General features: G+C 33.1%; 1 protein-coding gene across 1 annotated transcript; it reads right to left on the bottom strand.

Moving 5' to 3' along the window:
- Positions 1 to 448: 448 nt before the first annotated feature.
- Positions 449 to 3,644, bottom strand: LOC114190288 (uncharacterized). Its single transcript, XM_028079115.2, has 3 exons — positions 3,100 to 3,644; positions 1,358 to 1,587; positions 449 to 919 (listed from the first exon to the last, which is right to left on the bottom strand). Exons 1-3 carry the CDS (start codon positions 3,467 to 3,469, stop codon positions 641 to 643), a joined length of 879 nt encoding a protein of 292 aa, XP_027934916.1. The 5' UTR covers positions 3,470 to 3,644; the 3' UTR covers positions 449 to 640.
- Positions 3,645 to 11,449: the final 7,805 nt, after the last annotated feature.

The raw sequence follows: 11,449 nt of genomic DNA, 5'->3' as shown, positions 1-11,449 counted from the left end.
TACAATTTCATAATTTTAAAAACTTATAATTTTGTAATTTTATAATTTTGTAATTTTATAATTTTATGATTTTATAATTTTATGATTTTATGATCATAATCTTATAATTTTATATGATTTCCTTTATAATTTTATAATTTTATATGATTTCCTTTATAATTTTATAATTTTTTATTCTATGATTTCATAATTTTCGTAATTTTATCTACTTTTATATTTTTATATTACATAAATTATATTTTTTTATTTTATATTTTATAGTATTAATTTTCTTTAAAAATAATTTTCATTAAGTATAACAAATCATTGAGAAATTTTTGTCATTATATCTTGTAATAAAATATTATATGACAATATCATAACAAAATACAGCATAACTACCACATCATATGATTAACATAAAAATCTAACAAGAAATATTCAATTTTAAAATTTGAAAGACTTAACACAGCAGAAAATTTAATAAATATTCAATTGAAAGTTTGAAATTTATCAAACTCAACTACCTATAAATTAGTATTGAAGTAACTCGTACATTTGGGGTAATACATGTGCAAAATTACGCATTGACTACAGTGCAATATTTTCGTTTAGCTAATGTAAAAGTGTTCTTAAAATGAATCTAAAAATTATGGTTGGTTTATAGAGAAGAGAAAATAGGCAGGCCAGGTAAGGTGACTCCAGCATCTACTATAAAATTATTGCCAGACACGTATTCAGAAGAATCGTGAATTAAATAACGAACTAAGGATGTTAATGCTGGATCAGAAGTACCATAACTTCTCAAGGGTACCGTTTTGATGGCCACTTTACTCAGCCAATCTTTCTCCATTAACTTTTCAGTGATTTCGGATCTGAAAAGTCCAGGTGATATGGAATTCACTCTGATTTTGTGTGTCCCCAATTCCAATGCCATCACCTGTCAAACAACATTTTACTGTCTCTTTTAATCATTCTCAATATCACCAAAAAAATATAATTTCTAAATATCAGCAGAGGAGCTTGCAAACTAACAAACAAGATAAGAAAGCAGAGTGTTTTCTAATATTTTATGTCAATTTATCTTTTAAAATTTTAACATAATCAACATGGAGCAATTAAAACATGTGTAATTCTGAGTTTTAATTAAATAAATATCTGAACAGTAGAAGTCAAGGACAATGCTTTTCATAATTTGTGTTCAAATGGAATATTCCCATTCAACAAATCAACGATAACTACAAAGTGAGGTGTAAAGAAATTCAATGTGGAAAAGAAGAGAGATTCAATGTGGAAGAGAGAAATTCAAAGAAGGTTGACTAGCTTTAGTTGATTTCTTTAATCAAGAAAAATCAAACGCAGAGTAGTTATGGTTTACCTTTGTCAGCATATTGACACCTGCTTTAGAAGATGCATAAGCAGCTCCACCAGGCAATTGACCACGATTGAAACCAGCAATTGAAGCAATGTTGATGATTGATCCTTTCCTCTGAGCGTCACGCATGCGTTTACATACGGATTTTGACACCAGCCACGTCCCAGTTAAGTTGGTTCTGAATGATTGGTTCCATTCCTCTTCAGACAATTCCAATGGTGACTTGACAGTTCCTTCACGCCAAAGAACAATGAAACACCACAACTTTCCACAATCAGTGAGTAATCCAGAAAGTAAGTATGATAGGACACATCTCAATTGTGCAAATCACTTGCTTCTCAAAATGAAAAAAAGTATTCAGTAACCATTAAGGTCATGCTCTTTCAACAATTACCCTCTTACTGGGTTAAATTTTAAAATAATGACTTCGTATAGTTAAAGATCTATGAGCACACAACACGCAAATTTTTCTCCTTGGTTAAACTCGGTGATTAAAAATACCAACCTTTTGGGTAAAAGAAACATTCCTTTGAAACCACATATCAAATCCACCCCACAAATCAGAGCATGCTTTTTTTGGGTTCAGAAATCGAATGCAATTATTCAACAATGACATCAAATTCTCCAAATCACTGTGGACAGAAACCAAATCTTCACTTGTCAATGTCTCCTATAACAGGGGACATTTCAAGTGTCGAGAACAATATACTGTTGATTTTCCCTTTCGTACACACTTTATTCCTTTATCAGATTCGAAAACAAATTATCAACTATTTTCAGCGAAACTAAATTACAACTTATCCACCATTTTTTAACTCTCACCTTTGAACTTAACACATGCAATTGTCATATCAGCAAATCACAAATTCAGAAAATAATTAACAAACAACAAAAAAAATCTTAAAATATTTGCTTTTTACAAGAGATACAATAAACATAGAATATATATGAAAGAAATGAATCATAAACTAGGTTACAAAATATAAAATTAACCAAAAACTTTAAAAGACAATAGATTTATATATATTCTTTTTATAAATTATTCATTTTATTAATTTTTATCTGGTCTTCAAGGTACACTCCTCTTCAACGATATTATTACCATCCTCTTCAACGATGTTTTTACCATGTCTCTTCACTGTCACGAAATTCCAATAAATAAATTACATAAATAATCATCAAAACATCTAAACTCCTTCGAATTAGTTTCTGCGTTTTAATAAAATATTTAACACTTAAGAAACTACTTGTGCAGTTCTATCAGATTAAGAACCACAAAAATCATAGTAGATGGTTAACATTCGGAAAAGTCTAATAATCAGTATAATCTCAAAAAAGGTCGTAATCAATGGTTGCACAAAAATCATAGTAGATGGTTAACATTCGGAAAAGTCTAATAATCAGTACAATCTCAAAAAAGGTCGTAATCAATGGTTGAAAACGACGTGGATTTCTCGAATTTCAATTCCACTGGTCCTGCAGTTTTATCATTGGTTGCATATCATTCTAATATATAAAATTTTCTGTAATTTTGTTTATCTCTGTTCAAGTTGAAATATAAATTCAGAAAATCAGTACAATCACAAATAAATAAATAAATAAATCAATCAATCGAAAGCAACGACGTTGATTTCTCGAATTTTTATTCAACCAATCCTGCATTAGTATTTACTCATTCTGATATCATATTAAAGATTTTCTGATCTCGCTCTGAGTTGATACTACTAATTCAGAAAATCAGTTACCTCTGACACCAGCGTTGTTGATCAGCGCATCGAGGTGGCCGAACGCGTCCCACGCCTTCTGCACCTGTCTATCGATGACAGCGCCATCGGCGGCAACGTCAAGTTCCACGGCGACGGCGCGGAGGCTCCGGTCACATTCTGCGAGCTCCGCCGGCGACGGCATCCTGTTGATTTCGTCGCAGAGGGACTGGAGGCGGTCGACACGGCGAGCCGCCAAGAGGACGCGGCAGCCGGCGCGGGCAAGGTCGAGACAGAAGTCACGGCCGATGCCGGAGGAAGCGCCGGTGACCATGACGACCTTTCCGGCAAGGGTGGTCCAGGGTTCAAGGGAGAGTTGGGGAGACATTGGAAGAGTGAGTTTGTTGAGCATTGAGATTTAGAGAAGAAGGGGTTTTATAGAGAAGAGGAAATGAAGAGTGAAGAAGTTGGGTTGGTGGCAACAAACATGAAGACGCATTAACCTAAGTTAAAAGAGGAAGAAGATATAGAGAAGGTGCATTGATTAGTGTTTGTTGAAACGACTTTGGTCTGGCACGTTCTTACTAAGAAATCCCCTATGTTATGAAAATCTCGTTTTCTTCTTTTGACTTATACATGCTTCCAATTTTTTATTTTATTTTTTTGCATTTTTTTTCTTCAAGTTTTTCTCATATATATTAAGTATTTCTTTAGGTTAGAGGAATGTCTTTTCTTTAGCTTTGGGAGGGGAAAAGAAATATTGAAAAGGACATATAAATTAAATAGGGCGTTCTTGAGAGAGCCACAAATGGAAAATTTTGATTAGAAATATTACAAAAATAATTTATTGATGTGATATGATAAAAGAAAGTATTATAAATTAAGATATTTAAAAGTTTATAAAAGTATTATTTAGATTAAATAAGAAGTGAAAGAAGGATAATTATTGATTATGAATTAATATTTTGATTGATAAGACATATGTTTCAAAAAAAATTTAATTTAGTTTTAATTTTTGTTAATTGTTTTACAATTTAGTTTTTTATGGTAAAGATGTTTAGATAGTTAATGACTGATTTTTTTTTATTTCTTTTTAAAGTTTTTAGAAAATTTTTCCTAGTTAAAATTTGACGTAAGAATATTTTGTGTCATGGTTATTACTGTGTCATGGATTAATATTTTATTTACAATTTGAATATTATATTTGTTAGTTTTGTTCTAAAATGAATATATTGACATGCGACACAAAAATAATATATAACAACAATAACGTATAACAGTATTGCTATGTTATTGTTATATGACTACTTACAAGACAAGATAATTATTTTTAATTAAAAAAACCAAAAACAAAACATTATAAATAAACAAATAGAAAAATAAAAAAAAAACAAAAAAATTATGAATCAACATGTGATTTGTATTGATAACTTGTTATTGACAATTTAAACGTTGTTACTAAGAAAAACTAAATCGAATAAAATTGACGAAGAAAAATAAGACCATTTAATGAAAAAAAAAAGGATAAAGTAGTTTTTGAACCTTAAAAAATTATCAAAATCATGTGTAGTTTAAATTAAGAGAAATACGAATACATTGACGATGATCAGTAATTATTTGACTGATTTGATATAATAAAAACGTCAAATGTTGATTAATTTAACAAACTGAAAAATAGAAAAGAAAGTTATGATTAGATCACTGATTTAATTGATGTTATGTAAAAAAAATCTTATGAATTTGTATATGAAATTAAAAAATAATTAAATTAAATGTTGAAAAATATTTAAAGATCTACCACTTTTTTTAGTTTAACTAATAATTATAATCTAAAAGTGTAAAATTAAAATAGAAATGAATTTTGAGCTAAAATGAAAAAATGTTACATTCTTTTCCTTATTTTTATTTAAATAAAACTACAGACATTAAAACGTTAACTGTATAATTAATTATATTAAAAAATAATTTATTCTTTCAATATTAGTATAGTCCATTACAACCAAGATACATATAAATATTACAATCAAGATACATAATTTTTGAAATATTTAAACTAGAAAATAATATTTTAAAAGTGATAGTGATTTTAAAATAGTGAGACTCATTTTTTTCTACTATTAAAAAGTTTTATTATAAATATAATTGTTATAAACAAATTTCAATTATTTTTATTATTAAAAATTTTTAGTATAAATATAACTATTATAAAAAAGTTTTAGTATAAATATAACTATTATAAACAAGTTTCTTTATTTTTAAAACATATTGTCTTTCTCGAAATCATTTTTCTCTAATTCTCTAACTTCTTTATAAGGGTTCTCCTCCATTGTTCGCCTGATTGAAGATATGAGATCATAGGAGTGATTCTCACGGCGAGTTCTTCAATTTGGACCAATTAATTTTTTCGTTCGCATAAGTTAAGTTTAAGTCATTTTCTTGGACTTTTTTTTTCTTTCTTTTTGCATGTGAGGTCTTTTTTGCTTGCATGTGGGATTTTCATCTTCTATATTAGTCTATGTTGATCAATGATCCTAACGGTAGATCCTGATCGTCATTGTGTTGTTTCTAACTATAGGTAGAGCATCTTGTTGAGCTAAAAGTGTTTTGTTGTTTGATAATGTTAATTTTTACCATTGTCTAAGTCTTATTTTATTTAACAAAATCAACTCTTCCATAGCTTTTAACCTTCTCAATCTCCAATTTTATCTTGCTTTTGTAAATAAATATATTTTGGGTTACATTGATCTAATTTTACCACAAATCCTCATTTTTTTTGTGTCTATTTATAGATTGGAAGCTTTGTTCCAAAAACCCAGACAAGTGAGTGATCTTAAGTAGCAAGAAGAAGCTAAAAAGGATGAAAATAAGGAAGAACTAGCCACTGTTGGGCGACACAAGGCCAGCGCTAGGTGCCAGCCCAATTCTAGGGAGTCATCGCCTAGCAAACAACATCCAATGCCAGGTACCATGCGTTCCAGTAACACAATGCCTAACGGCACCTAGAAAACGCCAAGCGATAGTCAAAACTCATCTTTTCTCCTTTGCTGCCAGCGCCTGGCTTTGGGAGGCTTCCTTCGAGTGCCACTTTCATTGATGTGGCAACTTGACCCTATTTCTTCTAGTTTTCTCGAAGGAAACTCATCTTTGTACGTTTTGAAGCTCGAAATGCACGTTTGGAGAAGTTTGGAGGTTTGTTAGGGCTTGTGGGAACACCCTTTTCTTCCTCCTTGTATCTCCTTCTTCTTTCATCTTTATTTTGTAAGTTTATGCTTTCCATGACAATGGAGAGTTAAACCCATTTTGTTGGGGGTAGATGTAGTCATTGAACTCTCTTATATTTTACAAATGTTTTGAATATATACATGTTTATTCCATTAATTGCTAGTATCTTTGTTTCTTTACTTAATGCTTTTGTTTTGGCCATTCATTGCATGATATTTTGGTCATTAGGTATTGGAAAATATCTTTTGAAACCTAGACTTGGAACAAGATACCTAATGAAACTTGTATCTAGGAATGAAGTTTGACCCATTAGTTGTCTAAAACCCTAGTTCATAAAGCAGGTTCACTTATTTGGGAAATAAGGAAATCTAGGCTCATTCAACTAAGAGATTAGGGTTTTAGTACATTTGTGGGTTGACATTAGAAATTTAATGGAGAAGAGTTTAAGTGTTTTATATGTTTGAGAGTGAAGTCGGAGAAATTTAATCCCAACAATATCATTCCACTGCATTTCAAGTCTTTTACATACTCTAAGAGTTTAAAATATCCAAGTTCACCTTTTACTTATTTATGCAAAATTTACTTTCATGCAAAAAAACTCAAATTATAGATTCATTCTTTAGCTTAAATTAGTTATTTATTGTTCGGTTATTTAGTATTACACGAGTCTCTTGGGAAACGATATTCCGGTCTTACCGGTTACTACTTTTGCGACCTGGTATGCTTGCTAGAGTCTTAAAAATGTTCCTTGAGTCTGCTAAGTTGTTTGGGTCGGTTGAGTCGCTTTGTCAAGTAAGAGAATCTAGATTTATGTTGAATTGATCATCTTGACAGTTAATTATGATATGATTTGTTGAATTGATGAGTTGTATGTTTAACTGTTTGATTTTAATGTATGTTTGGTCTTGATATGGCAAATGTTTGAGTATGTGTTTTGAGTGATTTATTATAAGTTTTTTACTCTCTAAAGTCATTTTGAATCAAAAATACTAAAGGAAATGTGCTCAATTAGTCAATTACATAGGATCAATTTTCCCAAATTGTTGTTTTTTATACAACGTCAAGCATTGTTATAGTGCCGCTAGGTGCTAGGCCATTAACTTGGTATTGTCGGGCGCCACGTTTCAACCGCCGAACGCTAGAAGTTAATGAACTCCAGGGGCTAAACTTCAGGCTCCAATTTTCTAGCATTAGGCGTCACCCTATTTTTCTAATTTGTGTTCCTATGGTAAAATGAAGATTCTCGCTTCATTAACCGTCAGATCGAGTTGAAATTTTGTCAACTGATCCTAGATACATGATTCTTTACTTTGACCGGTGGGATCTGTGATTTGCGATTTGTAGTTAGACCAGTTAGTTTCTCATGTTTGCACTATACTTTAGGTTTCTCTTTTATGAAGGGTATTCCTGTTTGATGAGTTAGTAGGTCCTTATGTAGTGTTGTGATCTTGGGTTGATCTTGATATTGAAGTATGTGTTTTAAGAATGATAAATGTGTATGATATGCAGACTAAGGTATGCTATGGTGATGAAATGAGTTTATTTATAATTTGTGGAATCTTGTTATGGTATTCGTAAACTCATTTGGGGAAAGTTATATTATGATAATGAGTAGTGTATGAAGTGGAAATATTGGTGAAAAGAGTTGTGAATTGTGTTCTAAAGAAGTGTGATGGTTTTAAGAGAGTGAAAGTGGAACTTACTGAAATGAAATGAGTTGATTTGAATTGTTTGTTGTATAACGGTTGTGCTTCTAAGAAAGAAGTGTAAATCTTTTCTAGTAGATTGATATGCATTGGCTAGGGATATGTGTTCGTCAAAATCTATCCTATACTCTATTAGGTATACAAACTCATATAGAGTGTTGTGGCCTAGGTGGTGAGAGTTGAAAGAGGTTCTTATGGCAGGATTAAGGGTGGGTGTAAGACCCAGGAAAATTAATTAATTAAATAATTAATTAATTAATAAATGCGGGTAGAAGGCGTCTTTATGATATTAATTGTTGTTTAATGTAATGTGGAAAAGTACTAGCTCAAATGGTTGAGAATACTTTGGTTGTGTGAGAGGACTTGGGTTCAAGTCCTAAGTATGCCAATTATGTGTGATTATTTTATTATTAATTTTTAAGAATATGTATGAGTAGGTGATTGGTATTGTAAACTTATGTTGATTGTGTATATCACCAAATGTGGTTTGGCATAATGGGTATGCTTTGTTATTGTGGGTGGAAGGTCACGGGTTTAAAACTATCAAATAATTGACATTAAGAGGAATTAAAAACCCACCTTAAGCCTAATCCCGTTTTATTTTTAAAACCTACTTTTCATTATGATAAGATTCTTCCAATCTATGTGGAAGTGTGATTCCACAGTTCTCTTCATTTTATTGAATTCATTTTATTCAAAGAAAGTCAAAGACTGGCGGACCGCATACGCGCTTAGGGGAAAACAAGGAGGACTCATTATTGGCATTACTGATTGGAGAATGAAGAATGCTTGGCATGGGCCTACTACTTCGAATACGAGAAAGAGAATATAAGACAAAGAGATTCTTTACGGATTGGAATGCTAACGATTGATTCCCTTTCGGGCTCTTGCTGCATCAAAGAAGTGGTCTCTATCCCCGTGGATTTCCTTTTCTCTTAATTTGAATTGGATTTTTTTTTCTTTTTATAATAAATTCAAATGGATGGGCATCTACTTGCTGGGAGAGGGGCTAATGCCACTCGCCCTAATGAATAAATAAACAGGATGAGCAGAGAGAGCACGAAATTGAGGTTGAGAGGTGAGGTTTGGGTGCGAAAAAGGGGCTCAATTAAGAGAGATTGTGGCACGTCATAGGCAAACCAAGGAAAATCCCATTTTTCTTCCAAGTCTAATCAAACTTTCAAGTTAGGGGAGCTGTATTTTGAGTATGTAAATAAACTGCTAAGTGCTGTGATTTAGAGTCATTGGTGTCTCCTTTGATTTCTATTTGATTGGTAAAATTCGTACTTTACTGCGCTGTGGTTGTGAATTGGAGTTATTTGGGGTTGGAAGCATGATTAAGTATGTGTAATAGGTTGCGGGATAAGGGTTTTGATAATCTTGATTATTTCTGATTGGAAAGGGTGGTTTTGGGTGTTGTTGCCATTACCATTAGATTAGTATCGATTGCAAGTTGGGTGGTATATTTTTGGGCATGAATTGACTCTGTTTTGGTATGATGCATGTGTGACAGTGAGGGAACTCTACAAGTCTCGCCCAAGCGAGTCTATCTCGTCCAGGCGAGAGTTGCAGAACCTCACGTCTGGTTTAGGTCGCGCTCGACCTTGGTTTGGTGTTGAGCGACTTAGTCTCACTCAGGCGAGGGACAGCTCGTCTAAGCGAGGTTGTGAGGAAACTTGGGCGCTTTTGAGCGCGATATCTCACCCAGGCGAGAAGTATTAGTGTTTTGAGCAACCCCATCTCGCTCAGGCGAGAGACATTCACCTGAGCGAGGTCGCGATGTGAAATGATGTTATTTAAGTGGTTCCTCGTTTAGGCGAGGTGTTGGTATTACTTTGAGCGATGGTGCAGCTCACCCAAGCGAGGGAATCTCGCCTAAGCGAGATAACGTGTGTTTGTGGTTGTTTTAAGCTCGCTCAGGCGACGCGAACTAGCCTAAGCGAAGCAGAGGGTTTAGCTTGGGCGAGGGGTCCCTAGCCTAAGCGAGTTTATGTTAACTATTGTGTTTCTATGTGCTTGTGAGTGTGTTTTTGTTGTTTACCATAAGGATCGATTGTATATGCATGTGGTGTGATGTTTGGGCTTGATGGACTAAGTCCAATAAGGGTCTGGGATGTGCTCGGAGGTTGGACACATGATGGGCATGGAACTGGTTGAGTTCCCGTTGGCTAATAATGGGCGAGGAGTCCTTAGTATGGTGATTGCATGTGTCAGGCGCACGATGGGCAAGGAACTGTGATGTTCCCGTCAGCTACTATCGGACGAGGAGTCCATAGTATGGTGATTGCGTGCGTGTCGGGGTCCAAGTGTGAGACTTGGATGTTTATACTACAGGCGAGGAGTCTGTAGGGCAGGACTATGAGCGGGATAGGCTCATAAGGTTGGACCACGAATGAGTTAGTTTCGTGGGAGCACAGGGAAGTCCCAAGACCTAGTTCATGCATATGACTCATGAAGGACTATGAGGTCATGGTTGGGTGATTTGGAAATTATGAGTTTGTACTTATATTATTTTGGGTGGGGAAGCATATTTATTTCACATATGTCTGTTTATGTTTTATTGTGCATAGCTCACCCTATCTGTGTGTGTATGGCGATGATCTGATAATTTGTTATCCGGGAGCAGATGATGTGACAGGTGAGCCAGGAGCTGCGTAGAGACGGAGAGCATGGGCCACTTGGGATTTTGAAAGAAACTTTACTGTTTTGTTTTTGATTTAAATATTTCCTATGTTAATTTTAATATCATTTGTAAATAATGCTATGGTACATTCAGATTATGTATGGTATTAATTATGGTTTTAAATTTCCCGCGTTTTTGGGAAATAGTTTATATTAAATGTGATATTTATTTTATTTCGAATTTTATTTATTAAAAATTAGTAATATCCCTCAGGGATGTTACAGTGGGACCCCATATATGGCGATATCATAAGTAACTTACCATGTTCAGAGGAAATTGATTCATGTTGGTTAGGCCAAGTGGAGCCAAGACCTTTGTCACAATTCACTTTTATGGCAGGTTCACAACTTCTTATGTCTGAGTCAATGTATAAATCCGAATAATTGAATCTACATAGGGTGTAATTGTATGTTTGGTATTTTTTTTATGAATGTTTGAGATATGCTATTTTATGATGTAATAAGTTTAATTGTTATATGATTATTTTCTTTATAAATTAGCTTACCCTCTTCTATTTGTTGTTTGTATGTGTTGTGTACTTCTTTTGCAATGATCATTTTATTGGTGTGAGCAGATGGAGATATAGGTATAAAGGCACCTTTTGATGTTGAGAAATCAGTTGTCTGGACGATGACCAACTTTAGATCATGTTAGGTATAATATTATAATAGGATTATAATACAATAGCTTGAGAATGTATATAAGTGATATTATTGTAGTTTGATCTTATAAGAATGTACTAATTTACTATATACATTGATTTGGTTGATCTGTCTTGTAA

The sequence above is a fragment of the Vigna unguiculata genome, chromosome 7 (genome assembly GCF_037176805.1).
Source record: "Vigna unguiculata cultivar grain cowpea cultivar isolate G323 ecotype 2 chromosome 7, ASM3717680v1, whole genome shotgun sequence".
NCBI lineage: Eukaryota > Viridiplantae > Streptophyta > Magnoliopsida > Fabales > Fabaceae > Vigna > Vigna unguiculata.
Note: the sequence above shows the minus strand (reverse complement) of the source record. Positions and strands in the feature narration are given on the sequence as shown.

Coding starts and splice junctions, on each gene's coding strand:
- LOC114190288 (XM_028079115.2), bottom strand. CDS start 3,469: ATGCTCAACAAACTCACTCTTCCAATGTCTCCCCAACTCTCCCTTGAA. Junction 1,588..3,099: donor CAACAACGCTGGTGTCAGAG/GTAACTGATTTT, acceptor TTTGGCGTGAAG/GAACTGTCAAGTCACCATTG. Junction 920..1,357: donor GTGTCAATATGCTGACAAAG/GTAAACCATAAC, acceptor GTTGTTTGACAG/GTGATGGCATTGGAATTGGG.